Genomic DNA, 27,398 nt, shown 5'->3' with positions numbered 1-27,398 from the left:
TTAAGGTAGAACCTAGCACTTTATTCAGATCTTCAGTTAATTGGTGGGATTTGAAGCAGACATACGTAATAAACCTCCACAAAAATAGATCACGAAAGGCACTTTCCACTCAAGGCAGAGGCCATGGGATAAGCATGTAAACAAGCTGGCTTCTCTGTACAACACCAGCCAAATCAGCTTCTCCCATGGCCAGTTGCCCTAGCTTTGCCCTCCCCCTTATGTTTACACCAGCCAGACCCCCTGTAGGTGTGACCCAAGGTTTTTCTGTAGGACACCTTGGCCTATCAGGGAATGCTGGAAACATGGCAAGGAATCATGGTGTCCAAAACAAAAAAAAAGTGTTAAAAAGCTGCCATCTGAGCCAAGGGCTTCTCTGTACTCACACCCTGCCCCAGAGAACAATAAATAAGCAATTAGAAAAATGTTCAAGTATGAAGGGTTATTTTTGCCATCTCTCCTCCCCTCCAAATGCACCTGTGGCTCTGAAGGAAGCTGGCTTCTCTGTAGCTACGCCAGCCGTTCAGAGCACGAATTGGACCTGGCTTTGAAAATAAAACAAAGTTTAAAAACCCAGGAGGAGTTCTGTGCAGTGTGGAATTCTCCAGCTTTCTTATAAAGAAAAAAATTACTCTGGTACCAAAGTGTGCAGCCTACAGACCTCGGTACTGCCTGGGGACTTCTCTGTAGTACATCCCCAGGCTGCCAAGGGCCCGTTTGTTAGACAGGAGATGGTGAGGTTTGGCTAGTGCTGAAACCATGCATAGGATTGATTATCTTTTTAAAAACCTTATTACGTACGTCCTCCAAGAAAGACAGCTGAAAGTGGAGAGGTTAAAATCTGGTGCCACTCCAGGTGGAATTAAGAGCATAAAGCACCACAAGTGGGTAGAGCAAGAACTGCCTTTGAATAAAAACCGCGGCAGGCTGGAGCTCCAAGTGGAACTTGCGTTGCATGCAAGGCTAGTCTGCCAGGGGGAAGCGCTCCCAGACAAAAGCTACATAGTCAGACTGACCAGGTTACGGGGACTAGAGGCTTTACATTCTTAGACACCACAAAAATCATGCAGCTCAACAGGGCTGGGGCTGGACAGATGCTATAATGAACCACAGATTCCACAGGCATGTTACAAGGGCAATTTCTCAGTCAGCATTTGAAGGGGAAATTCACTGCAGTTCTTAGACTTTCAGGGTTGGGTTTGTGGGCATACAACAGATCCAATCTTAAAGCATCATTTACTAGACAGACTGATGTCTGCTCATCTCTAGGCAGTTACACAGATAGCTTGTGCTCACTAGTTCCACTAATAGAGTGAGCACGACGCCAGAAATAGGAAGAGATAATCTAACTCGTGGTCCCCATAGAATTAATAGCCATGGCAATGGACGAAGTTTGCTGAGTAAGAGCTGAACAGGAGGACAGGATAAAGTTAGGGAAGAGGGGCTCTTTCCCCCAGAGCCTGAAAGCTTCTCTGTAGCCTACGCCAACAGGTCTGGGGAGAAAAGCCTAACACTTTCAATATTTTAGCTTTTTGGGCAATTCCCATGGGAAGCTGTCCCTACCAAAGTGGCCATAGGCTGCGGTCCTCTGATAAATGGGCTTCTTCAGATCCAGATCCCTGGAATATACAAGTCCTTAACTTAATACAGAGCATTCAATCACAAGCAAAGCAAAACAAGAGACAGTTTTCAGAGGCTCTGGTTTAGGTGAAGTTTTTTGACTCAGCAGGGGCAAGTCATGAAGGCAGACACTCCGTTGGTGGAGCAGGCTTGGAACTGCATGCGCTGTGTGGGAGGCCAAGACACCTTCCATCTTGCTATAAAACCCAGACTCAACACAACTGGATTCATTCACTGACTCAGAGGCGCCTCTCTTCCCCTCGCTTCCTTTTAAGAATCAGTTGTCGTTTCTCAGGCTGCTTTGTTTTTTAGACAGTGTCCTAGACACTTAGCTAGTTGCAGTCCAGTCCGAACTCATCCTGAGAAACTACAAGTGTCCAATCTCACATGAGGTCATATGATACTTACCCCTTAGAGGGCTACAGCACATCAGGACCTGGTGATCCATTTGGTGGAACCACTTATCTCTTCTGTTTAAGCAGCTCTTGTCCTAGCCCAATGGCTGCTTCTGACTTTAAATCGGATGCTTCCAGCACAGGTTGCAAAACAGGCATGAATGCAAACAGCAGCTCAACATTGCACCCAAAGGATTTGCTAAGATGGTTAGGCAACCAAGACCTGCTATAGAATGCTAGATTTTAAGTCCAGGAGCATTTAGCACCCAGTCCAAAGGCAGCCTCAGCCTTCAAGCACCATTAGTGCTCTCCGATACTTAATCCAAGAGGCCACCTGTTTGGTTACAGAGATGGGGTTAGCTACTAGAGGCAGTCCAGCGTGGACAAGTGTACTTCTACTGTTAGCGTGACATAGTAAGGAATCAATTCCAGCAGCATTTGTACCATCAGTCTAGCCCTGGTCTTTCCTTCCCTACTCATTAGTGGCTTCAGATTTACCTACAAGCAAGTAGGGAGCTATTCCCCCCCTCTGCATGCATTACCATCTTTACCTGACAATAACCCCAGGGCGGAGGTCAAAGTTCTTCTTCACAATCTCTAGCAGCTCCCGCTCACTCTTTGGAGAAGTACCATAGTGGAAAATGGAGATGGACAGCGGGTGGGACACTCCAATCGCATAGGAGACCTGAGGGCGAAGGACAGTTTAAACACCTCAGAGGACTTGCTGGGACAGATGACCATGTGGGCCCCCCCCATCTAACACTCCCTCACCCCACATTCTGAAGGGGTACTTTGTTCCTAGTAATGCAGGGGCTCATCTACCCACTCAAATACTTCCAACAACTGTATCTCCACGCTCTCATTCCACATGCCAGCTACAGTAGTTACAAGAATGATCAGCTCTCCGTTCAGCTGCTCTGAAAGTATGACCCTGTTCGTATTACTCTCTACACCAGCCAAACTCCCCTTCTCATCTTACCTTCTATTCCTGGGTTTTTCTTTGCTCTATTCTCTCTCTAGAGTCTATCCTGGAAGGGACACCCAAGCAGTGCAGCACACTGCAAGTTGGTCACTGCAGCAATGCAGATAACTATACCATTGCGCTCTAGGTTATTACTCCCTGGTTTGGAGAGGATTGTCTATACAACCAAGAATAGCAGTTGCACTCCCACGGCAAGCTCCAGTTATTCACCACCCTCACTGTCAGCTGCCTTCCAAATGCCATCCCACCAGCTTGTGCTGATGGAAAAGATGGGCTTCCCAATACAGCTAGCCACACCCCTTTCTTCCCTTGGCACAGCAGCCCCAAAGATCTTTGGCTCAATACGGCTTTAAAGGGAGACCCTGCCAGCCATCAATACCACCTGCTAAATCCATCTCATTTACAAACATCCCTCTCCAAACTTGAGGCCAAGCCATACCTGGACAAGCACTCTCCTACACAGGCCAGCCTTGACGAGGGACTTGGCTACCCAACGAGCAGCATAAGCAGCAGAACGGTCCACTTTGGTGTAATCTTTCCCCGAGAAAGCACCTCCTCCATGAGCACCCCAGCCGCCATAGGTGTCAACGATGATCTTCCGGCCAGTCAAGCCAGCATCTCCCTGGAATTAACAACCCCCATTAAACTGGACTCCATTTAGAAACACCTCATCAGTTTAGAGCACAATAGCCACTGCTTACACTAACTTAAAGCCTAATCCTTGCATGCACTGAAGACAAATGTTTCACTTTAAGTGTAACTGTACAAATGGCAGCTGAATTATACCAGCTCCACTTGCTCCAATACTCTCGTTTGTTGACAAGCGTTTACTCCACTGAGCTCTGTAGAGCCATTAGTTCTGGGGGAGAAAACTGGCTTGTAAGTCTGCACTGGAGGCCGCCCATTAGCCTGGCTATGTTCCCATATTGCTAGAGAGGGGGAGTTTTGGAAGACTGGTCACCCTCAATGCCTGCATGTAGACTAGACACACCCAAGTGAAACACACAAGTCCATTCCTTGGAGGATTGGATCAGTCTTACCTGGGGACCACCGATGACAAAGCGGCCACTTGGCTGCAGGTGGTAGATTGTATCATCATCCAGGTATTTTGCAGGCACAACAGCTTTGATCACTTTCTCCTTTAGGGCATCCCTCATCTCATCCAAGCAGACCTCTTCATCATGTTGAACAGATATGACAATCGTGTGGACTCTAATAGGGATGACAGCGCCACGGTCCTGCATGTACTGCACAGTCACCTGAAATGATACCCCAGACCAGGAGAAGAAAACCAAGTCAGGGACAGGCACATCTACAGCAGATCCTAATAGGGGACAGCGGTGCTCTCCATACCCTCCAGACTGCTAAGTAGGAATGAGAATACAGTCTAGTTTCGTTTCATTATTGGTCCTCCCCCCCGCCCCGCCCCCCCCCACCAGCTCTGCAAAGGCAGAAATTCATTCTGCTCTTAGCTTACTAGAACCAGGCTCTCTCGCACATGCCTATTACTGCAGTGTATGACAAGGCTCCACTTACCTGAGTTTTAGAGTCGGGTCGCAGCCAGGGCAGGGTGCCATTGCGACGCAGGTCTGCCAGCTTGGCATTCAGCTTGTGCGCTAGGACAATGGTCAAGGGCATGCATTCCTCAGTTTCATCTGTAGCATAACCGAACATCAAGCCCTATGGGAGAGAAGAGGGGTCTGAAACCTCAACTTCAACAGAACCAGCTACTGACAAGTGCTAAGTATTGTCCTATAAACAAGAAAACATTTCTGCAAACTGGGAAACAGCTGTTACTAGAATACTAACCTGGTCCCCAGCACCAATATCCTCTTCATTCCTGTCTAGATGGACTCCCTGGGCAATATCAGGAGACTGCTGCTCCAAGGCTACTAGCACATTGCAAGTCTTGTAATCAAATCCTAAAACACAGCAGAATTTCAGATTCACAGAATACCTGCACCGTCCAGCTAATCCTAGAAAGTTTATAATTTGTTCCTTAGAACACCTAGCAAATTGGTTACAGATACTTTTAGAAGCCAACAGCCTTATACTCAAAGCTAGAAAAAAAGCTTCCCAAACCTAGAACAACAAGTGGCCGGAGGCACTTACCTTTGGAAGAATCATCATAACCAACATGCTTGATTGTATCACGCACAACTTTCTGGTAGTCAACAGCAGCTCTGGATGTGATCTCGCCGGCCAGGAGGATCATCCCAGTCTTTGCAACAGTTTCTAGAAGAGAATAAAAGGATATTCATCAACTTCAGTGTCACTCAGAGAAACAGCTCTCCTAAGGTAACAAAAGTGTATCTAATAGGTGCAATTCCTCCCCTTTTCTAGGCTAGGTATCCTCACCACAAGCAACTTTGGCATCTGGATCCTGTTTAAGGTGGGCATCAAGGACAGCATCACTGATTTGGTCACAGATTTTATCTGAAAAGAAATCAAACAGCCAAATCACTCTCAATGCACAGTGTACCTCACTGAATCCCTTTCTCTTTCCGCTCAATATGTTTAACTTCAGCCAATTCTGGGAGTCTCCATACCAGTATGTCAACAGAAAGCAACAACTGCAGTGTTACACAACACCAGGCAGAAGTGTTGTTATCTTACACTGTAATTTCCTGTCCCTCAGATGCAGCACTTGTATTGAGGTGTTTTGGGGTTTTTTTGGGTTAGTGTGGAATCCTAAGCATTTTCTACTAGAACTTTTAGGATCAAGTTACTATTATGTCAGGGCTTAAATTTAGCCACTCTTACTCTCTTTGTGATGTAGCTATAAGACAGGATTTTGACAGTGTGCAATCCCGGCAGCTCTGAATAGGACAATGCACTGCATTGTCAAGGGATTTACTTAAGCACCCAAATTACAGCAGCATCTGATCTGCAAGTGGTTCTGCCCTCAAACAGAAGATAACAGCTTCAATTTGGTTTGTACAGGTGTTTAATTTTAGAAAACTGCCCTGACAAAATGGCCACTTGCAGCAAGACCACTCTAGATTTGCACATGTACAGCAAGAGACTGCATGTGCCCAACGTAGCCCCAATGACAGAATTTTAACTTGCAATACTGTAGGCCGTAGTCATGTTGCCATTAGCCATGGCTGCCAACAACCAACCAAGTTGTGAGCAGCAAGCAGCCAGCTTGAGACTGCAGAACTGGTTTCAGCTGGTCAGCCAGCCTGCGCATAGCTAGTCGCTCTAGCATGACTGCTGCAGACAATTATTCTAGAGCAATCTGAAACCCCTAAAGCACTAAGGGCTTTGCAAGAATTGTTCAAATTCTGTGATGAATAAGCTCCTCACTCAGGGCTAAATGTCGTCCTTGACAATGACCTTTCAGATCAGATTTGGAGCAGAGTGACAATTCTGTGTGCTGCACAGGAACGAGATGGAATAAAGGAAAGCCTGACACTGAGCTAGCCCCTCCCATCATCTTTAACCCATTCATTCCTCAGATCTTTCACCAGTCACCTTGAATAGCAGCACTGGAAATGTGACAATGAGAATAATTTTCTCGACCACCCAGGGAGGGAAAAAGTTTCCCCGGATGTCATTCACAAAACAACAGTCTTTTACACCTTGAGGAATGATTTGTGTTACTAACAGCCCCCAGGTAATAAAACAGCCTAAAGGGAGGATTTAATGACATCAGAAAATTTCTGGCTAGGATAACTATGCCAGCATCAATCATTTGAGCACTGCTGTCCCTAGTCTTGTAGTGAAGACAGACTGATATTAGAGGAAGTAGTTTTTGAAACCAGTTCACCTGTTTGGCCAGACCATAACTGGCCAATGGTTTGGAAAAGGTAGTGACTGATACACAGCAAATGCCACTGAACAGTCGATTAAGTTTGTTGTGCAATGTGAAAGTGATTTATAATGGACCAGAGAATGGGAATCTAAATAGAACAGGGCCCCAAAATGGAGATTGCAGTCAGAAAAAACACAACGTTGTTATACTGAAACAATGCCAGGACTGAGATAGAACATTCATTCTTTGTCATGGAAATGAAGGAATCTATCAAAAGCCCATTCAGCAGTGACCTCTAAATTGTCCAAAGCAATTCCACACAGCCTCTGACACTATTTTAGACACTTTCTGCAGTGAGTGAGGAAAGGTAGTGATCGGTGAGCGTTCAAGTCTGAAACACAAGGCTATTCAAGAGAACATACACCATCAGGATTTATGTCTTTATTTAAACCTCAGTTACTGCGTTCAGCACCCTTTGAATTCCTCTCTTCCCAGAAATACAGCCCCGGAGCGAGAGACGCGCGGCGCACCCGGCCCTCACAGCACTTGCGGACCCAGAGGAGGAACAGGAGTCAAGGGGAGATGAAGGGACTTGCTCGAGGTGACGAAGCAAGTCAGTGACAGAGCCGGGAACGGAATCCTGGCTGGCAAGTGCGCGGATCGCTGCGGCCTCCCTGCGGGCAGCGCGCTGCGACGGCAGCGCCGAGCACAGCGCGCCCGAGCAGCTAGGGCTCCCTGCCCCAGGAGAGAGAGAGGGGCCGCAGGCGGCAGGGACCGGGTGTGAAGGGCCGGTGGGTTTCCGGGACAGCAGCGGCAGGCGAGCAAAGGGACCAGGGGGCTGCAAGGGGCCCCGCGGAACCAGGAGGCATCGGTGGTCTGCGGGGGTCGCTCTAGGCGGTAAAAGAGCGGGGGCAAAGTGCTTCGGCACCGGCCCCCGCCCCCCCGCGACCCCCGCCCGAGGCTCCCCCCCCCCGGGAGCCCCCCGCCCGAGGCGCCGTGCCGCCCCCCCCCCGGGTATGACACACCGGCCCCCGCCCCCCGAGACCCCCGCCCGAGGCTCCCCCCCCCCCCGAGGCTCCCCCGCCTCCCGAGACGACCCCCCCCCGGGCGCCATTCCGCCCCCCCCGGGGCGCAGCAGGCTCGAGACCCCCGGGCGACCCTCGGCCGGCTCCGGCGCAGGAGGCTGATCGATCCCATGGCCCGGAGCCACGATCCCCCCCCCCCGCCGCGGCGGACACGGACCATGGCCGGGGGAGGGACCCGTCCCCGCGCGGGGACCACGTGCCGCCCGGCCGAGCCTGCAATGCGGCGCGCGCCCTCGCGGATAATGGCGGCGGGAGCGCGCGCCCGGCCGAGAGTTTCATCATCCCCCCGCCCAGAGACAGGACTGCGCCGCGCGTGCACGCGCCGGGCGCTTCCTCCGGAGGAGGTCGCGCGGCCGGGCCGGTTTCCCGCCTCGGAGAACGAAGCCGCGCCCCGGCCCCTCACCTGGGTGCCCCTCCCCCACGGACTCGGAGGTGAAGAGGAAGCTGCCCTCGTCGATGAAGGCCTCGTGGAAACCGTTGAGCTGCCCGTTCATGGCGACACCGGAAGGATGCGGCGAAAGAAGAAGGACACTCCGCAGACGTCTGCTCCGCCAGAATGAAAGGAGCGCCTCAGCGGCACCGGTATTTATACGCTCCCGGCCCCGCCCCTGGCAGGCCCCGCCCCGCCGCAACGCGCCAATCTCGGGGCGGGCGGGGAGAGCGGATTCGGACTCAACCACACTCCGGGGAAGGGGGCCACGTTACATAATAAATCCCCCCTCCCCCGGCACACCGACCAGCTCGCTCCCAGCCGGAGGGAGGGGATTTCTCATAACGCACCGTAGAGCAAGACAACAATTCCCGCCTTGACGCGGCCCGGGAGGGCAGCAGAGGGAGGTGCTCTGTCTCCCCCGCGCCTCTGCCACTTGCACGGGTCCCAGACAAAAGGCACAAGCTCGAGCCGACTGTCGCCGCAGGGAGGAGCCGGAGGGAAGCCCTGCTGCGCAGGCGCAATGAGAGCCTCCCCTCACGCCTGGCCGAGCTGCGACCCTTCCCGCCCGCTGCCCGGGAACTTGGAAGGGGAATGCGGCTGATGCGCATGCGCAGTTTGCCTCGCGCGGTCAGGAAGGCGGGCCTGACCCGCTCTGGCGCCCATCTTGGTTTCCTCTTCGTCCAATCCCCTGACCAACCTGACCGCCCCCCCAAAACCCCTCTCCTCCGAGCCCCCCCTCCGTACACCCCCCAGCCCTGTACCACGTGCCCGTACCCTTCCTCCACCCCCCGTACTCCCCAGCCCTGTACCACGTGGTCGTACCCCCCTCCACCTCCCGTGCCCCCCAGCCCTGTACCACGTGCCCTGTACCCCCCTCCACCCCCCGTACCCCCCCAGCCTTGTACCACGTGCCCGTACCCCCCGCCTTCCGTACCACGTGCCCGAACCCCCCCTCCACCCCCCATGCCCCCCAGCCCTGTACCACGTGCCCGTACCCCCCTCCACCCCCGTACCTCCCCAGCCCTGTACCACGTGCCCGTACCCCCCAGCCCTGTTCCACGTGACCATACCCCCCTGCCACCCCCGTACCCCCAGCCCTGTACCACATGCCCCGTACCCCCCGCCACCCCCCGTGCCCCCCAGCCCTGTATCACGTGCCCTGTACCCCCCGTGCCCCCAGCCCTGTACCATGTGCCCTGTACCCCCTCCACCCCCCGTACCCCCCCAGCCCAGTACCACGTTCCTTGTACCCCCCCGCCACCCGCTGTGCCCCCCAGCCCTGTACCATGTGCCCCATACCCCCCCGCCACCTCCCATATACCTCCCTAGCCCTGTACCCATGTGCCCCGTACCCCACCCAGCCACCCCTGTATACCCCGCTAGCCCTGTACTCACGTGCCCCATACCCCACCAGGCACCACCCCGCTGTATACCCCCCAGCCCTGTACCCATGTGCCACGTACCCCGCTGAGCCACTCCCCGTATACCCTCCTAGCCCTTTACCCACGTGCCATGCACCTGTTTGGGCCTTCCCCGTTGAGCCACCCCCCGTATACTCCCACAGGCCTGTACCCACGTGCCATGCACCCCACCGAGCCACCCCCTCTATACCCCCGTAGCCCTGTACCCATGTGCCACGTACCCCACCGAGCCACCCTGCCGTATACCCCCATAGCCCTGTACCCACATACCACGTACCCCACCGAGCCACCCTGCCGTATACTCCCATGGCCCTGTACCCACGTACCCTGTCAGGCGTGGGGCTAAGGCAGTATCTGGGACATGGCGCCACCTCCCTCCCCGTGCCCAGGCGCCCTCCATTGCCAAGGGGCAGTTGTTGGAGAACCCCCTGGGCCTGGCCGCTAGGATCCAGAGGGGTCTGTGGGTGCCTGGGGTGGAGTAAGGCCCCGATCCTTGGGATCCAGGCCTTCATAGTGGGAGCACGGCTTGGGCATGGCAGCAAGGCCGTGGGGGGCAGTGCTCAGACGAAAGCCACCTGTTGGGGTGAACTTGGGTCAGTGGGGCTCCCTCCTCTTAGGACAGGATCAATGGGACTGACTCAGGTGCAGGAGCAAGGCGAGATTCCCCCCATGGAGGGGATAGGAGGAGGAGATGGCCTGAAGGGGGGAGGGAGACAGTCCACAGCCTTCCGAGGTGGGCCCTGTTTCTAACCTTATCACACCGCTGCAGCCCGGATGAGCCCTGTGGCCTGTGTCTCTGAATGTGACACTTGGGGTTGCACTGGTAAAATTCAGTGGATTGCATTTGGCCTGAAGACTGCATTTTGGTTTCATCATCTGAGATGTGGGGCCAGGCAAGAGACTGCAGGTGAAATGCCCATTGAAGGACTGTGAGCTGCATTGCTCTAGCAAAAAGAAAAGGAGTACTTGTGGCACCTTGTCTCCTGCTGACTTCCCTCCTGTGGTTACACACACACAAAATACCACTGACCGGCCCTTTTTATAAATCTCTGGACCAGCCGAACAAATAACGTGTCTGGGCAAAGATAAGGCCAATTTCTCATTAATTGGTAAGGCTTCCACCCTAACAGATGACAAGGGGGATGTGCAGATACAGTCATTTCCCCTGCCACACTCGTACACACATAAGCACTGGGATGTATGGTGTCAATATTTACATCTCGGGCAGTATTTTTTTAAAAGTCAGATGTGTCCTTATGGCAAAAATATTCAAAATCCAGCCAGAGATGAGGTTTAGGGCCAGGCCAGCAAAGTGGCTCCTCTTGCTGTCCTGTCCTTTCAATATTTCACCTGCATCCCTACCTTCCAGGGACACTGTTAATTAGGCTGCGATGGGTTTTTTCAAAAGCACATATTCATAGAAATATTGTAATGTCCTTTTTTAAACATAGCAATGAAAGGAGTTTTTAACGGCAGGGTTTACCACCCACAGCACGGCCGGGCTTCTGGTTGCGAAAGCTTCCTGCGGGCTGGGAGGGGTGGGCGCTTTCCATTTGTTTGTTTGATATGGAGCTCAGGGGCTCCGCCACGGGCACAGTTTCTGCTTCCTTGTTCAGTGTTCACGGCAGCCGTGCCAGCGGAGCACAGAGCACTCTGAGATCCTTCCCCAGCAGCCCAGCGAGCACGAGGAGCCGTGGCCATATTGCCATCTTCAGGGAAGAGCTGGGGGGATTTTCCATAATAGTAATAAATGGTGACGTTTGTGCTGATAAAAGGGGCAGCCTGAGCTCTGCTCTCGTTATCTCCATATCAGGCCGCTCCACCAGCAGCTGGTGAACTTCCCAGCTGCTATGCTGCCAATATCCCTCAGCCCTGACCTGGAGGAACCACAGAGGGATTCAGCCTCCTGGCTGAGCCCGCTGGGCGGAGTCCTGCTGTGATGGTAGTGTGTGGGATGTGGGCACCTGTCTGCTAAGAACTGGGCTGAGACCCGCCAACTCCAGGGCCACCAAAGACCTGCCAGCCATTCCCACCCTGAGCTGGCCTGGAACCCCTGACCTGGAGGCAAATGTCTCTAACAGTTCATGGCTGATCTCTGGAGCTTCCGGGTAGCGGAGCAGTTCTGCGGGCGACACCCTCGTCGGTCTCTCTTTAGGAGGAATTGGCATTGCTCATTGATGAGCATAAATTTGATCCAGTTGGTCCTACTGAGCCCAGGGCGGACGATTCCCACCATGGTTATAACCTGTTTTGGAAGGATGGAGGGGAAGGGGGAGGGGAAGAGCCACAAGAGTGATTAAAGGATAAGCCTTATAGCGGTAGACTCAAGGAGTTCAATCTATTTAGCTTAACACAGAGAAGGTTAAGGGGTGACCTGTATCTACATGAGGAGCAAACATTTAATACTGGGCTCTTCAGCCTCGCAGAGGAAGGTCTCCCAAATCCAGTGTCTGGAAGTTGAAGCTAGACAAATACAGACTGGAAATAAGGTGTAAATTTTTATCAGTGAGAGTAATTAACCAGGGGAACAATTTACCCAGAGTCGTGGTGGATTCTCCATCACTGGCAATTTTTAATCTAGTCTGACTGGATGTTTTCTAACCGATTGCTCTAGGAATTATTGTGGGGGCAGGGCTCTGGCCTGTGTGATACAGGAGTTCGGACTAGGTGATCAGAAAGGTCATTCTCGCCTTGGAATCTATGATTCTAGTACTTACACAGCCCCCTTCACAGGGTTATCTGTTGTCTCACAATCTGTATTGTATTGATCCTCACACAGCCAAAGGAGACAGGGCAGGGCTGTCATGCCCATTCTACAGAGGGGGAACTGAGTCACAGAGAGACTAAGGGACTTGCCCAAGGTCACACAGGGAACCTGAACTTGAACCCAGGTTTTCTGAATCCCAAGTCGGGTCCTGAAAACTGGACACTTTTTCCCCTATAGCACTGCATGGTGGCCTGGACACATGGTCCCTTAACTGCTTAATCATCGAATCATAGACTTTAAGGTCAGAAGGGACCATTATGATCATCTAGTCTGACCTCCTGCACAACGCTGGCTGTCCTTGGCCCATTCAGATGACGCGCCTGTCAACAAGACATCCAAGCAGAGGGGAAGGGATTGGACCTTCTGTACCTGTCTGAATGAAATAATAGCAGATCAGGTTATCATACCATGTCCTTTTGGCTGGGCTGGGGGAACCCAGTCTTCCATCTCCAACCCCTGCCATTATCCCGTTCTGGACTGCGTCTTCTAGGAAACTTCTTTGGGCCAGATCCTGCTCTTGCTGAAATTTAAAGGGACTTTTGTCACTGATGCCAGATGGGGTAGAGCCACACCAGGACCCGTGTTTGTTTAAGTATGTGAAGTATGCAATGATTTTTCCACTGGGAGAAGTGAGAGCTGGCTGAATAGATGTCATGATTATTAACCCCCTATTGATATCACAGATAGAGAGAGGTCAGACAGATTTCAGTAGTAGTCTATAGCTAGCTATTTAGATCCCCGTGTGTGATGGATAGATTCCTCTGTTAATAGATCAATCGATCAATAATTCCCCCATATGAGATAGAGCCCCTGTGTGCGATGGACAGACCTCTGTTAATAAATAGATCTGTGACGCTGCCCAGTAGAGGACGGGCTGCAAAGAGAATAAGGCGTCTGCTACTAAGATTAGCTAAGCAATGCCTCTGTTAGTTCAAAGGGGGAAGGCCTGTGTCTTTAGAACCGACAGACCACAGCTCCACACCCTGCGCCCTGGTGAATGGGATCTCTCCAGCCATTCCGTCTGTTGGCTGCAGAGGCTGGCTTTGCTGGGAGGACGCCCCTGGGGGGAGAGGGAGCTTATATCTCTTCCACCTGACCTTTCCCTGAGCCTCCTGTGAGTGACTCAGCATTTTGGATGCATGCACTTTCCAAGGCTCAGAGCGGGTCTGGGCAGCTCTGTGATGAGAGACAGGTGCAGCCTGCAGGATGCAGAGATAGAAAGCAGCCGGCATTGCTCCTGAATGTTAATGGGATTATATAAAATGGCATTTGCCAATAGGAAAGCAAAACACGTCTAATTCTTCGGAGGCTGAGTGACTGCCGACGTTTCAAAATCACATGAGGGTATAATCTTGATATCGTAATGGCTGGCGTGTCCCCTTCTGGATAGACTCAGACCGGCTTGGCCGTGTGTCATCCTCCTATCCTACCGGCAGCTTCTGGCGAGGTTCTGGAGGCAGGGGCGAGTTCCATCCCTGCTGTTGCTGTGATGGTCTGGGCAGCCAGCTGGGCAGCCAGTTGTGACACCCATCAGCAGGCAAGGGCCAGGAGACACAGGGCAGGTGGGGGCATTACAGTAACAGTGGGCACAGAAGCCCCCTTGAGGTTGATGGAATTGGGCGGGGGCCCACTGCCTGCCTGCTCCAGCTGGGTGTGAAGGAAATCTCCAAAACAGGAGCTGAGCGTGCACACTGCAGAGATGGCACCAGAGATTATTGGGAGCACCTCAAACCCTCTAATATATTTACCCTCTCATGCCCCTGCTGGACAGCCGGGCTGTTATCCCATTGTATGGCCAGGGACCAAGGCACAGCGACAGGCCCAGGGTCACACAGGAAGCCTGTAGCAGAGCCAAGGACTGACCTTAGGTCTGCCAGCTGCTAGGCTACCAGTGGTTTCAGAGTAACAGCTGTGTTAGTCTGTATTCGCAAAAAGAAAAGGAGTACTTAATAAATTGGTTAGTCTCTAAGGTGCCACAAGTACTCCTTTTCTTTTTTAGGCTACCACTGTAACCACTGGGCCATCCTTTCCCTCCCCAGTGGGAACAAGGCTGGCGCTGTCAAGATTTTCCAGGCAATGGGCTCCCAATTCTCCATGTAGGGTTGCCAGTTTTGGTTGGATGTATTCCTGGAGGTTTCATCACATAATCTTTAATTAAATAGTCATCTTTAATTCCAGGAAACTCCAGGACAATCCTGGAGGGTTGGCAACCACACCTCCATATCACCAGTGCCTAGTAAAGTCACCCCCGGGGTTGGTTGGGGTTGAGGAGACGGGTGATTGCCACCATCTATTCCTTAGTGACATGCATGGGCCAAGTCAGTCTGCTGCAGTCAGCGTCGGGCTGCGTCTGCTGGCACTGGGCCAGCCCTGACGCTGGGAAGGGTTAATCCTGGCTGGCCACAGGCCCAGCACCCTTTTGTGGGCATTTTGACCGTTACACTGTCCTGCATGACGCAAGGAAGCCGAAGTCTCACCAGTGCTGGAGCTGACCCAGCACAGCCCAGCAGGTCACAGCGTCCCTCGCCACGCCCAGGAGCGAGCTGTTCTCCCAAAGCACAGGTGCCTTCCAGGCCCTGCCCCTGCTCTCGGGCCTCTGGAAAGCAGCAAGCCCTGCTCTCACTGGAGGTCAGCATGGGCAGGCGCGGGCAGGCTGGGTGGCTCCTCCGCCAGGCTGATGCAAGAGGTGGTGGCTCTTTCCATGGGGTGGGAGGGGCTGGGTCAGAGCCTCTTCACCATGGAGTCTGGGAACTTCTCAGGGCTTTGCCGGATGAGGGCGGGAGGGACCCTGCGATCCCATGGGGCAGCCCCTTCCTAGCCCCTTTGCTGGTCTGTGCAGCGCTGCCTCCTAGTAAGGACCCTTCCCCAATGCCCTCTCCTCCTCCAGCCGCTCCTGGGCTCACAAAGCAGTGGGTTAATTGCCCATCTGTGCTCCGTATGCCCAGCCCCATCTCCCTGTGTGCCTGCCGCTCTCGCCTTCCTCCCCGTGGCTCAAGCCTGATTCAGCAGCCAGGCAGCTGGCGGGGAGCACAGAGAATGACCCAGGCGGCCTCTGGCACAGCTGTGGACAGGGAGAGCCAGCGCTGTCCCTGAAAGGAGGGCATCACTCAGTGTTAATCCCAACCCGCGATTCCTGGATGCCTCTGTGCAGAGAGTAAAGAGCAAACGTCTTTCAGAGACTAGGAGCTGAGCTAACAAGCTCTGACAAGACCCAGCAGCTTCTGTTTGCTTCTTCATTAATATGGCTTAGGCTCAGACAAGGGCTTGGCCCAGTGGTCTGATCACAGGCCCAGGAGCCAGCAATAAACCAGTGGCCCAGCTTCCTAAGGGACACGGTGGATTCGCTGTCACTTGGAGACGGGGTCTCTTTCTAAAAGATCTGCTTGAGCGCAGGCAGAAGCAACAGGCTGGGTGAGGGGCGCTGGGCTGGGTTATGCAGCCGGTTGGATGGGATGAGCCAAATAGGCCCTTCTGGCCTTACCATTTAGGAATCAGGAACTAACGAGTTCTGATCCCAGCTCTGATGGTGTCTCTTGCGAGAGTCATGGCATGCCCTATCCAGGCCTCAGTTTCCCCATTTTTAAAACGGGTTGAAGCTTGTTACAAGGGTCGAGTAGTGAGTGTATCTCCCATACTTTGAATTCTGACTCACAACAGGTAAACCCTCGGAGCCATTATTTCTGGATCTTTGTATCCAAAGTACTGTGCAGAATTTGGATGTAATATTCGCATACAAGTATGATTTAGTAGTAAGACTTTGAAGAGTTATTGGCATCTAGGAAGCGTTACTTGGTGCTTTGAAGCATACTGAGGATTCTTTGCATGCTGAGTATTAATGCTCTGAACTAGTAGTTTTGCATGCCCAAGTATCATTCTTCACTTCACTTCACTCATTCAATATTTGCTTTATTTCAGCCCCTTTGAAAGGGCTTCCAACGCTTCGCTGCATGGACTGAACCATCCACCAGCTTCCTTGCAGTTTCGGTGCTTTCCAAGCCAGGTGCCTTTGCTAAGCACAGGATATCCTCCCACTATCAGCCCGATCCACATCTCTGAGCCACCCAAGGAGTCTTCCACGTAAGACCAGATGTGGCATTCCTGATATTAAGCCATTTCAGGCCTTGAGGCCATCACCAGGAAGGGGCACTGACTCACTTTCCAGGACAGCTTCACAGCACAGAAATGCCAAGTCTATGTCACCCAGTCACCTTCCTCCTGCCCCTCAGCTTCCTTCTGAGCTCCAGTGGGCTGCACAACCTCCAAACAACCTCCGGCTTTGCATTGTGGGACGCTTCCCCTTGTGAACCGCATTGAGGAGACATGAACAGCGGACACCTTTCCCCCCGCCCACAAAGGCCGATTCACCCAGAGCTGGACCTGAAGACCTTGCTCCAGGTGCCTGGCGTAGCAGGTGAGCATGGCTTCGGACTGGAGCTGCCACCGCAAAGTATCCAGGCAAAGGCTTCCACCTCGGGGGTCAGGGCCAAGGGGGTTGTCCTGGGGGAGAGGTGAATGGGGTGGGGAACAGGGAGGAGGAGTCTGTCTGGTGCAGGGGGACTGGGAAGAAGACTGGGGATGCAGGTGACAGGGATGCTCATTCAGGGCTCTGAGGTCTTGGTGGATTCTGGCCCCATTGAGTTTTAATCACCCTAATGGCAAATGCAGCATCCGAACGTGCCTGGAGTTGCGATGGCTGATCCGTAGCCCATTGATGTCAATGGCGGAGGTGTTGGCCCGGGGCTTGTTACCGCCAGGGCGGGTGTCAGCAGGTGGCACCTTTGCATCCAGTCTTTCCGGTTCTATTTCTTAGTGTGCGAGCAAGTAGTGAATCTTGGGAAGAGATGCTGTGTTGTGGCTAGCGTGGGGCTTGCACGGTCTGGAGCAGAGGGAGCTGAGCGAATAGCAGGCGTGGTTGCTCTCCGCCTTGGGCACCAGTGGGTCAATTCTTGAGGCAGAGTCGCTCTCTGAGAACCCCACAGTCTGAGATCCACGGAAGAAGCAATTGCCCTGCGTGGTGTCTGTCCATCAAACAGCTCGGCCTGCTTGATACATTTACACAGGGGATTCTATGGTGGGGCTGCCTGTGATGGCTTCGAAAGTCCTGTGCCATCCTCTGCTCTGATCTCAGTGTAAATATACACGGGAGTTCAGCCTGGCTTGGCATCACGGATGTCTCCGTCACTGGGAAGCCGACCTGCAAGGCCCCGGACCCTTGCAGGGCAGAGGGGCGAATCCGATGCTGGTGGCAGAAAAAGGGGCAACCTCTCAGTCCAAGTGTATCCCAAAGAGCAGCATAGTCCCCAATCCAGTCAGGGCTGTGGAGAGGGAGCGGGTGGATGATTCCCAGGGGAAAGGAGATGGAATTCCTAACCTCCTAGGAGATTAAGGCATTGAACTGGGGGCCAGGGGAAGTGTGCCCTCTGGCCCTCCAATGAGCCCCGCGCACACAATAAGCCCGGCCCAAGGAAGTCCCCAGAACAAGATGCCGCTCGCAGGAGATTGTGAAGATGTTGGAAATGGGAGTGTGAAGCTCTTCGGCTCCCGTCATTGGGGCGTGGATCTGCCCATGGGCTTTGCCAAAGTGCTCGACTCCTTGACTGGGGAAACATAAATAGTGGCCAGCCCCCCAGGGGCAAAATGAGCTGTTCCCACTCCTGTCCCACCCGCGGGATGAAATCATGAACAATGCTGGCCATCGCTGGGCACCCGAGGGAGCCCCACTCCGAGGTACATGGGCTGGCTCGCACCCCTCCCAGCGACCGTCCCAGGCTCTGTGCAGACCCCGGCAGACGTCTCAGCATCGGTTCCACGCGGGTCACATTCCTAAGGCTGTCATCGCCGCTAGAGTCTGGCAGTGTTTACAGTAAAAGCGGAGGCTCCATGGAAGTTGCCAGCCGCGGGAGCGGGCTGCTAGTCCATGGTGCTGCCACGTGCCAGCTCAGTGCGAGCCCTCCCCCGCTCTGCAACTGGGTGACTGTAGGCAAATCACTTAATTTCTTTGAGCCTCAGTTTCTCCAGCTGTAACATGAGGGGCAGTGTGGTTCAGCGGCCTGAAATTCATGCCTGGCTCTACCGCTGACCTCCTGCAAGACCATGGACAGGTCACGTGCCTGCTCTGTGCCTCAGTTTCCCCTTTATCATGGTCTGTTTAGACTGTGAGCTCTTCAGGGCAGGGACCAGCTCTCATTCTGCGTCTGCGCAGCACCAGGCATGATGGGATCCTGATCTATGGCGATACTTGCCCAGCTGGCAGGGCAGTGTCAGTAAAGCGCTTTGAGATCCCGGGATTCAAGCGCAGAGCTTTGACGATCACGTTCCTGGCTCTGGGAGTGGGGCAGGGAAAGTCAGGGCAAAGGGAAACATGACAGCTCCCATTTTAACAAGTAACCATAGCCCAGCCCAGTGGATCCTCCCAGCCGCTCCCATGCCCCAGTCCAAAGGGCAGTCAGCTGAGGAGCACAGCTGGGCCTGGCCTCTTTGACTGGCTCTGTTGATCTGTGAATCTATTATTGAATCAAATGAGGCCAGAGAGGCTAATTATCAGCCTGGGTGGGTGGCACCTCAGCCAATCAGGTCCTTGCTGCATTCACACCCATCTGCTTATGGTGTCTCAAGGAAAAAAGCAGTGAGTGTATTAGGAACTGGCTTAGCAGGAAGAAGGCCAAGACAGAGGCCCTGAATGTGCAGCAGGCCCCACTGGGGGTTAGCAGAGAGTTTTGAACCTGGGGCCTTTAGCACCAAAGTGCTGATCTCTGAGCTAAAAAGGGGAGCATTTAGCCACCAGCAGTAGTAGACTGTTATCCTCATTGTGACCCAGGCAGACTTTACATGCAGGCTATGCACATGCAGCAGCGAGGGCTTCCCCCATTCCCCTCGACCCCCCCATCTTGCCAGTGTGGCTTCCACAGTGCTACAAAGGATTCATCCCTCTGTGGGTGCTCCCTTCTATTCTGATCACGTTAAGAAATGGAACAAGGCTAGCCTGGGTGGGACTGGCCTGCCAGTGCCCCACTGAAATCCTGGAACTATTTAGCAGGGGGTAAAGTAATAATCATCCCTAGCTCTTTCCCAAGCTGGTCGATATCCTTACCCCTGTTTTACTGAGACCCAGCAAATCAGGGACAGACCCAGGACTAGAGTCCAGGTCTTCAGAGCGCTACCCTTGTGCACTAGCCACTAGGCCATCTGTTGCAGACCCGCTGCTACAGCGTGCTCAGCCCGCCAGCTCCTGGAAAATAGACAATGACACTGTGCTCACAGCTTCCTCCCGAAAGAGCATGTGCCAGCCTCTGACTCAAAGTCCCCCCTTGCTTCGCAGCAGCTCTTTGCGGTCACCCATTGCTCCTGGGGACAGCTGCGGAAAGGGAAAGCACTGAGTGCCCCTGGTGCAAACACACAGCCACGTGTTTTGCACACCGACGTTCACAAGTGCCCTCCCCAGAAGTGCTCCCATGACTGTCTCCAATGCTGTGGGTTGGGGAGTGGGAGAGTGCCTGAGGCCCAGCTGCTTGGGAGGTATCTGTGGACATGGAAAGGGGGGGAAATTCAGTGAACCAACAGTTCTCCCAGAGCACAGGGTAACTGTCGCGTAGGCCTAGTCTGCCCTGGGAATTTGCCCTGATTCCAACCGTTGATCCAGCTGCACTGTTGCAACCCCTAGTATAGACAGACAGCAGCAGTGTTTGCTCTAGTGCTGCGCCTCCTGCTTGAATCTGGAGCAGGCTGCAGCGGTGCAAAGCAGCAGTGTGGCCTAGTGAATAGAGCACTGGACTGGGACTCAGGAGAGCTGGGTTTTATTCCCAGCGCTGCTACTGGCCTGCTGAGTGATTTGGGGCAAGTAAATCACTGCCTCGCTCTCTGCCTCAGTTTCCCCATCTGTGAAATGAGGATAAAGATCCTGATCGCCTTTGTGAAGTGCTTTGAGATCCGTGGCAGCTGTGTGAGGGGCTGCGGCAGGGCCACTGCATTGGTGACTGAAATCAGGACAAATCTGTGGGGCAGACTGGGCCTTAGAAACCCACAGGGGCAGAGGCCGGCCAGCCCGTCGGTGCAATGGGGCAATGACACTGAAGTGGGAGGGCTGGGAGGTGGCATGGATGCTGTGTCTCCTCTGCAATCGTAGGCTTTACGTGGGCCGAGCAGACGAAGCTGGGATAACTCACAGGCCAAGGAGCCCAGAGGGGATATAAACAACTCTGGAAGGACGTTCCCACTGTCCTGGCCCTCATTGCGCAGCCCCTCTGGGTTTAGCCCCATGCCCTGGTCTGGCTGGGTCTCGCTGATTGCATTGCACTTCCGTTCTCAGTCACAGCGCATCACAGCCGCGCGTGGGGCAGCCGGATGTGGGGCGAACAGGATGGAACTCGACAGCCGGCCCCGATGGAGAGCAGCATCTCCCCTCCCAGACACGGTCACCCCAGGACTGGCATGGTGGGGCGTGACCCTGACCCCGTGCCCAGCCAGGGAGCCCTGAATCTTTAGCTCAGGCTGTGGCAGCTCCTGCTTTTCTCTCTGGAGGGCTGGGGAGAGTTGGCCGAGCTATCGGCTGCTGGTCCTCACCCGGGCTGCAAGGGAGGGCGTGGTGGTGGCACGGGAAAGCCAGCCGGGATTCTGGCCGAGTGAAACACCCTTTCTGGGGCTGCACAATGAGCAGGGATGCTAGCACAGACCAGACTCGGGTATCTTTGTACACACACCCCTAGCCCCACTCTATGGGGCCTCAACGGTGTTGCACCAGGACCCCTTTGGCCAGGCTGGGAGAGATGGGGAAAGCCACGCCTAGCCTGCCCTGGCTCTGAGGGGCAGGACCAAGGGGCTCCCCACAGGCCCACACCTACAGAGGGGAATGGGTGGAACACGCACATGGCACGGGCTGCTCCATGTCTCCCACACCGGGAATCAGGGGCAGAGCCAGAATCCGAGCTCGGTCTGCCCTGCTGTCCAGCACTGCACTCATGCTGCTAGCCCAGGCTGCCTTGCACCTGTGTGTGTGTGCCAGCCGCTGGGAAGAGCGCAGTGCAATCCCCAGCAGAAAGGAGAGCCTGGGACCTGCCTGTGCTGTCACAAAATGGAAACACCACTAGCTCTTTGCCAGTCTCTCAAGCCTTCCACCGAAGGATCCGATGGCACTTTGCCAGCGTAAGCTACTCCTAGGCCACAGACATAGAGAGACCACTTCACCCAGCGGTGAATGCAGCCACCTCTGGGGCAGAACACAGCAGCTGGTTTTAATGTGGCCCAGCGATGGGAAGAAGATTGCTGGAGCTAATATGAACGGCAGGCTGGAATTCGGGTAAATGGGCTGGACCATTCCGAGCTGGGATTGGCCAGGACGCTGGGGTTCACCCCCCGGTTCTTAGGGCATTAACAATGGGGGGAACGTCTGTTTCATGGCTCATAATAAACCAGCCTGGCTGGTGACGTTACTGGTGCGTTGAGGGCTGATCAGGTCTCGGTGAATGTCCGGCACCCCCCCCACACGCCTCACTTTGGGAAAAGGCGCCCCTCCCCCGGGGATCAGCTGCGAGCCCCTCCAAGCCAGCTGGGGAGACCTGTCCCCGGCACTGAGCTTCGGCCAGCGTGTCCCACCCTGCCATTCCGCGCCCCCATCACAGCTACCCCCGTGGGCAGGCTGAGGGGACCCACCCCCTCCCATTGCGTCACTCCGCTGAGAGTACCTGCCCTCCCCTCGCCCACCTCCCCCAGCCCTCCTGATGCCGCCTCCAGCCTCAGAACCTCGTGCTCCGGCTGGGCCATGGGAGTTGCCAAGGCAACCAGAGATTTCAAAACCCATCTCAGGCGAGCGAGCGAGCGAGCCTGCGGGAGCAGCGCCCGGAAGTGGGATGAGATGGGGGTGGGGTGGGGGGCTGGAGATGGGCACCGAGGGCGTGCGATTGTCCGCCCTGCCTCTTGCATGTGCCACGGGTCACATTAGTCCGGGGCTGCAGCGAACCCTGTTAGTGCCTGCAAAATAATTGCATTACAAAACAAACGGCCGGCGCTCAGCCCGCTGCTGGCTCCCCCGGCCTTGGCATTGGGCCCAGCCCTCATTAAAGGGATCCAGGCAGGGGCCTGCCTTGGCTCTCGCCTTGTGTTATCAACCAGCCCCCTGCAAGGCTGGGGGGGAGATGCTGCCCCCCGGCAGCCAATGTAACTGACCACACAAAGCATCTGGGGGATCAGGCCTGATGGGGTGAGGTTACTCCTGAGCCGAGGCTGCTGCCTGCATTCAGGCAACCCCTCCTCAGGGCCGCTAGGACTCCTGGGTTCGATTCACAGCTGGACCCTGTCTCGCTGTGAGGCCGTGGCAGGGTCCCTTTACAGAGCACCAAGCCTAAACCGCAAGCCTAGGTGAGGAGCAGCTGAGTGCATGCAGGGTGTGACGGGGTGAGGATCGGCTCAGGTATTTTCTTTGACACAATCTTGTGTATGTGCAAAGTCCTGGTTCCCCATACACGGCGGAGCCAAGCTGCAGGAGGGTCTCGCTTTGCTCACAGCCCCAAGAGTCTCTCTCTCTCTCTCTCTCTCTCCCTCTCTCTCACACACACACACACACACCTATCTACTGAGTGTGGTCATCCTATTTGTATAAATGTATCACTCTTGTATCTGAAACTAGAAATATGAAATATAACTCTGAGGTCCTATTGTAGTTATGCAAAGTGTGGGCCATTAATGGTGGTTTGGAATCTTAATGGCTCCCATTAACCAGGACAATTGACTGTGGATGGCTCTGTTTTACTTGTAAGTCTTCCTGTGTACCTGTGTGCTGGCAGGTGGGTAATGACGTCTCACAGTGACATGTGATCATGTCACCTGACCTGGAATCCATCCTTAACCTGATGCTTTTCCATTGAGAAGGAGGGGTGGGAACCCAGAGAGGGACAAAGGATTCCCGCCTTGTGCAAAAGATATATAAGTGGGTGGAACAGAACAAAGGGGGCGGCCATCATGAGAAATCCCCTAGCTACCACCTGAGCTGGAACAAGGGCTGTACCAGGGGAAAGGACTGGGCCCAGACTAGGAAGGTGTCCAGTCTGTGAAAGAAACGTATTGAAACATCTCTGAGGGTGAGATTTTATCTGTATTCAGTTTTATTACTGTACTAGGCTTAGACTTGCATGTTTTATTTTATTTTGCTTGGTAATTAACTTTGTTCTGTCTGTTACTACTTGGAACCACTTAAATCCTACTTTCTGTATTTAATAAAATCAATTTTACTTATTAATTAACCTGGGGGGGGGGGGCAAACAGCTGTGCATACCTCTCTATCAGTGTTATAGAGGGCAGACAATTTATGAGTTTACCCTGTATAAGCTTTATTCAGGGTAAAATGGATTTATTTGGGGTTTGGACCCCATTGGGAGCTAGGCATCTGAGTGTTAAAGGCAGGAATGCTTCTTAAGCTGCTTTCAGCTTAAGCCTACAGCTGTTAGGGGATGCGGTTCAGACCTGGGTCTGGGTTTGCAGCAGGCTAGCGGGTCTGGCTCAAACCAGGCAGGGCACTGAAGCCCCAAGCTGGGAGGGCAGGGAAAGCAGGGGCAGAAGTAGTCTTGGCACATCAGTTGGCAGCCCCAAGGGGGTTTCTGTGATCCAACCCGTCACACTAGGTCACCGGAAGAATTTTTCACAGCCCAGAATGACAAAGTTGGTTTAATTTTTAAGTGTAGACCAAGCCCTGAGGGTACCTAAAACTAGGGTCCCAGGGAGGACTAGCCTTTGCCACCACACCCTCTGCTGCTGCCACTGGGACTTTTAGCAAGCTGTCTCCAGCAAAGCTTGCTCAGGGACGTCTCCATGCACACCAGTTCCCCCGGCCGATTGCCATGCAGACAGACTCACTGAGAGCTAATCCTTGACCCAGAGCTTTCAACCTACGCAGAGAAGAAGGGATTTGCCCAGAGTGCCCCAGCGAGTTGGTGGCAGATCCAGGAATAGATGCCAGCTCTCCTGATTCCACTCCAGTGGCCTGGCCTGAACTCCGCTCTGTGTGTGGGTGAGTGGTGGGCTGGCTGGCTGTGTATTCCTGGCTCTCAGTCTGATAAACTCCAGCCCTGAGCCTCTGAGGCCTTTCCATCTGTGGTCGTTATTCAGGCTAATGTGTTCTCTGTTGATTGAGCCGTGCAGGGGAAGCGGGTGCTGAGGCTGCCTCTGGTAGCTCCCAGAGCCCCTTGCAACACACCGACCATCTTCTAACCATCCGGAAGCCTCTTCGGGACCAGAAAGCAGCTGGCAGCCTGTTTCTAACTGGGCAATTCCCGCCCAGTACACAGCACAGGTCCCAGGATGCCCTATTGAGTAGTGTCTCTGCTTTTTGCTGGCCTTCTGCCCAGAGGATTCCAGCCCTGAGGTCTGCTTTCCCTTTGCTCACAGGGCGCTGTGGAAACGGGTCAGACCAGGGGCCCATCGAGCTTGGTATCTGGTCTCCGGCACTAGCCCATCTCAGCTGGGTCAGAGAAAGATGTAGGAATCTCCATGGAGCCAGCCGCCCGGAGAGGGCTGGGAAAGCTGGTGCAGCAGGGAGTGACGTGCGGTTAGCGGTCAGGCCTTCCTGGCCTTGTGCAAACCTGTGCAGAGCTTCCCCCATGTCTATGATAACAGCCCGATTGATGTGTGGCAGTGTGGGGGCCGGGGGCAGAGCACGAGGCAGGGCAGCCTGGGGCTTGGGTGCTTAACCCGGAGATGTAGCTTCACATCCCAGCTCTGCCACAGACCAGACAGGGACTCTGGAGATCTGGGTCTGTTTCTGCCATTGTTGTGCTGCGTGACCTCAGGCAAGTCCTGTCCCTGCTATGTGCCTCAGTTTCCCCAGCTATAGAGCGGGACTAATGACAATGATCCACCTTTGCTCCCTAGGAAGGAGATGAGTTACTGGGCTACGTATACACAATGACTAGTCCAAAATTAGCATTTGTTTTGCAGTGGAAATCCCCAGCAGCACCTGAAAAGCGTGTCAGCCCGCTCCACCCCCCGCCCCCCCGAGGCTGGCATTCCCAGAGTGTGGGGTGCTGGCGTCATAAGGGCCCGAGCAAGTCCCAGTGCTGGGGGGCGAGGTATTGTGCAATCTGTGTCCAGGAGCTGAGGCGCACGGCTCAGCTGGTATTGATGGAGCAGGGTGGGGCAAAGCAGGGGTGCAGCCTCACCCAGCAGCCCAATCTGGAGTGTTCTCGCCTGCCGGGCAATGGGTGCAGGATGGCCTATAATATTGGTTTCCTGAGCCCCAGAGCCCAGGGCTTATTGGGGCTGGTTATTACAAGAGGGGCCTGGACAGAACTCCAGAGCGAAACCCCGCTGGCTACGGGAGGAGAGAGTGGCCAAGTGGGATCTAGTTACTGTCTCTGCCCCGCAATGAGCTGGGCCAGAACCCTGACCCCCGCCCCTCGGCAAGGCTGCAGTGCACATCAGCCATTCTCACTGGCGAGGGCAACAACGGCCAGTGCCCCTGCTCTTGCGCCAGTGGGTTCTCATTGGCCATGGGAGTGAGCCTTGCAGAGTCTGACCCATAGACAGCCTGGGGCAGGGAGCCCTGCGGGGGTGGGTTAACCCCTGCCATGCTGGGGTGCTGGGCATTTATGTGGGCACAAAGGGGCAGGAGCCCAGAGCACCGGCTGATCCCTGCGCTCTCCCTCTCTCTCCCAGCTGTTAGACCCTGTTGCCCTGGTCTCCGTGGCAGTTAGTTTAGGCTCCAAATTTGGGCTGGTAACCAAAAGGCCTTTCCCAGCCGCGTGATCCTTGGAACTGTGGCCTGAGCTTTCCCGCTGGGCTGGGCTGGGCTGGGAAAGCCCCACCCCAGGCCGACCCCTGCACTGCCACCTGGACCAGGACTGGAGAGTGAAACTGACCAGCCTCTGTGAAAGGCCCCTTTTGCCTCTGCTCGCCCTGAAACCGGTGCAAATCAGGGCAAGGGCACCGGGGCCAGTGGAGTTTCATGGGTGCAAAGTGGGGAGAAAAGAGAATCAGGGGCGCAGTGTCCTGGCTCCCATGAAACTGGCTCTGCAGCTGAGCTCCGGCCCACCGCCCTGAGCTCCGGGGCTCATCTCCTGCCAACTCCTGCTTTCTCCCACCCCAAATCACTGCTGTTTAGAAGGCAGGAGCCCTAATGTGCCCCCAGACATCATCCTCCCCCACATCCCTAGAGCTCCTCTGCTTCTTTCCCTGCTGCCCTGCTTTGTGCAGTCGTCGGTGTCAATCCACACTCGCCCCCTTGCCCTCTTCCCCCTGCCCTGTCCCGCTCACCCCCTTCCCTTCCGTGGCCCCGCTCCCTTCCCTTCCCATTTAGCTGATCTCTTCCTAGCTCCCCCCACCTCCCCGCCATATCACATCCTGTTTGCTGCCATCCCTTGTTCCCTCTGCTGGTGCCCGACCCCAGCCCCCACCTGCAGCTGTCTGGTGGGTTTAGATCGCCAGCTCTCGAGGCAGGGACTGTGGGCACCGCTCTGGGTTTGTGTAGTGCCTGGCACAATGGGGCCCTGTGGTTGGCTGGCCCCAGACTCTGCTGTTGTGGGTAATAATTATAGGTAGGTTTAAAACACCAGCATGAGGACAGGATTGCATGTTTGGGCACAGGATGGAGGATCAGGCCCTTGGTGTCTAGCCCCCTTCAGCAAGTCCCTTTGGGTCACTGGTACCTGAGGGCACCCTGACAACCCCCCGCTAAGTGGGTCACAGGGTTCCTGCTGCTGAGCGTTCCTCCTGGGCCCCAGGGTTACTGCAGGCAGGGTGTGGGCCTTCCCCAAACACACATACTCGACACCAAACAACACCACCTGTGGGGTAATGTGCTCCGTCTGCAGAGAATGGAGCTTTACATAATCCTGGCTTGGGTCCCTCTTGGGGATCTGCCCGGAGGGTCAGGCGGGAGCTTGCCCTGAGGCTGTGGGTGTGGAAGGGCTCAGCTGTTGTTCTCTGTTTAAAGTTCACGGCTTCCCAGGGGCAGCGAGGA

At 54.5% G+C, this 27,398-nt stretch overlaps 1 protein-coding gene and 1 long non-coding RNA gene across 2 annotated transcripts; one reads left to right on the top strand and one right to left on the bottom strand.

Annotated features, from left to right (window-relative positions):
• On the bottom strand, nucleotides 1-8,393 carry MAT2A (methionine adenosyltransferase 2A). Its single transcript, XM_074939888.1, has 9 exons — nucleotides 8,240-8,393; nucleotides 5,353-5,430; nucleotides 5,107-5,229; nucleotides 4,804-4,916; nucleotides 4,531-4,674; nucleotides 4,035-4,253; nucleotides 3,434-3,616; nucleotides 2,564-2,697; nucleotides 1-1,616 (listed from the first exon to the last, which is right to left on the bottom strand). The coding sequence occupies exons 1-9, from the start codon at nucleotides 8,328-8,330 to the stop codon at nucleotides 1,514-1,516; spliced, it is 1,188 nt and encodes a 395-aa protein (XP_074795989.1). The 5' UTR covers nucleotides 8,331-8,393; the 3' UTR covers nucleotides 1-1,513.
• LOC141978043 (uncharacterized) lies at nucleotides 8,264-21,813 on the top strand. The gene is made up of 3 exons (XR_012636326.1): nucleotides 8,264-8,418; nucleotides 16,373-16,868; nucleotides 20,763-21,813. It is a non-coding gene; the product is annotated as an uncharacterized LOC141978043 (long non-coding RNA).
• Nucleotides 21,814-27,398: the final 5,585 nt, after the last annotated feature.

Source organism: Natator depressus, chromosome 26, assembly GCF_965152275.1.
Source record: "Natator depressus isolate rNatDep1 chromosome 26, rNatDep2.hap1, whole genome shotgun sequence".
Classification (NCBI taxonomy): Eukaryota; Metazoa; Chordata; order Testudines; family Cheloniidae; genus Natator; species Natator depressus.
Note: the sequence above shows the minus strand (reverse complement) of the source record. Positions and strands in the feature narration are given on the sequence as shown.

What these genes read in the sequence shown, in the direction of transcription:
- MAT2A (XM_074939888.1), bottom strand. Translation starts at nt 8,330, where the DNA reads ATGAACGGGCAGCTCAACGGTTTCCACGAGGCCTTCATCGACGAGGGC. An exon ending in GACCCGACTCTAAAACTCAG is followed by an intron (nt 4,254 to 4,530) that starts GTAAGTGGAGCC and finishes GTATCATTTCAG; the next exon opens with GTGACTGTGCAGTACATGCA. An exon ending in CGCCCTGGGGTTATTGTCAG is followed by an intron (nt 1,617 to 2,563) that starts GTAAAGATGGTA and finishes TGTATATTCCAG; the next exon opens with GGATCTGGATCTGAAGAAGC.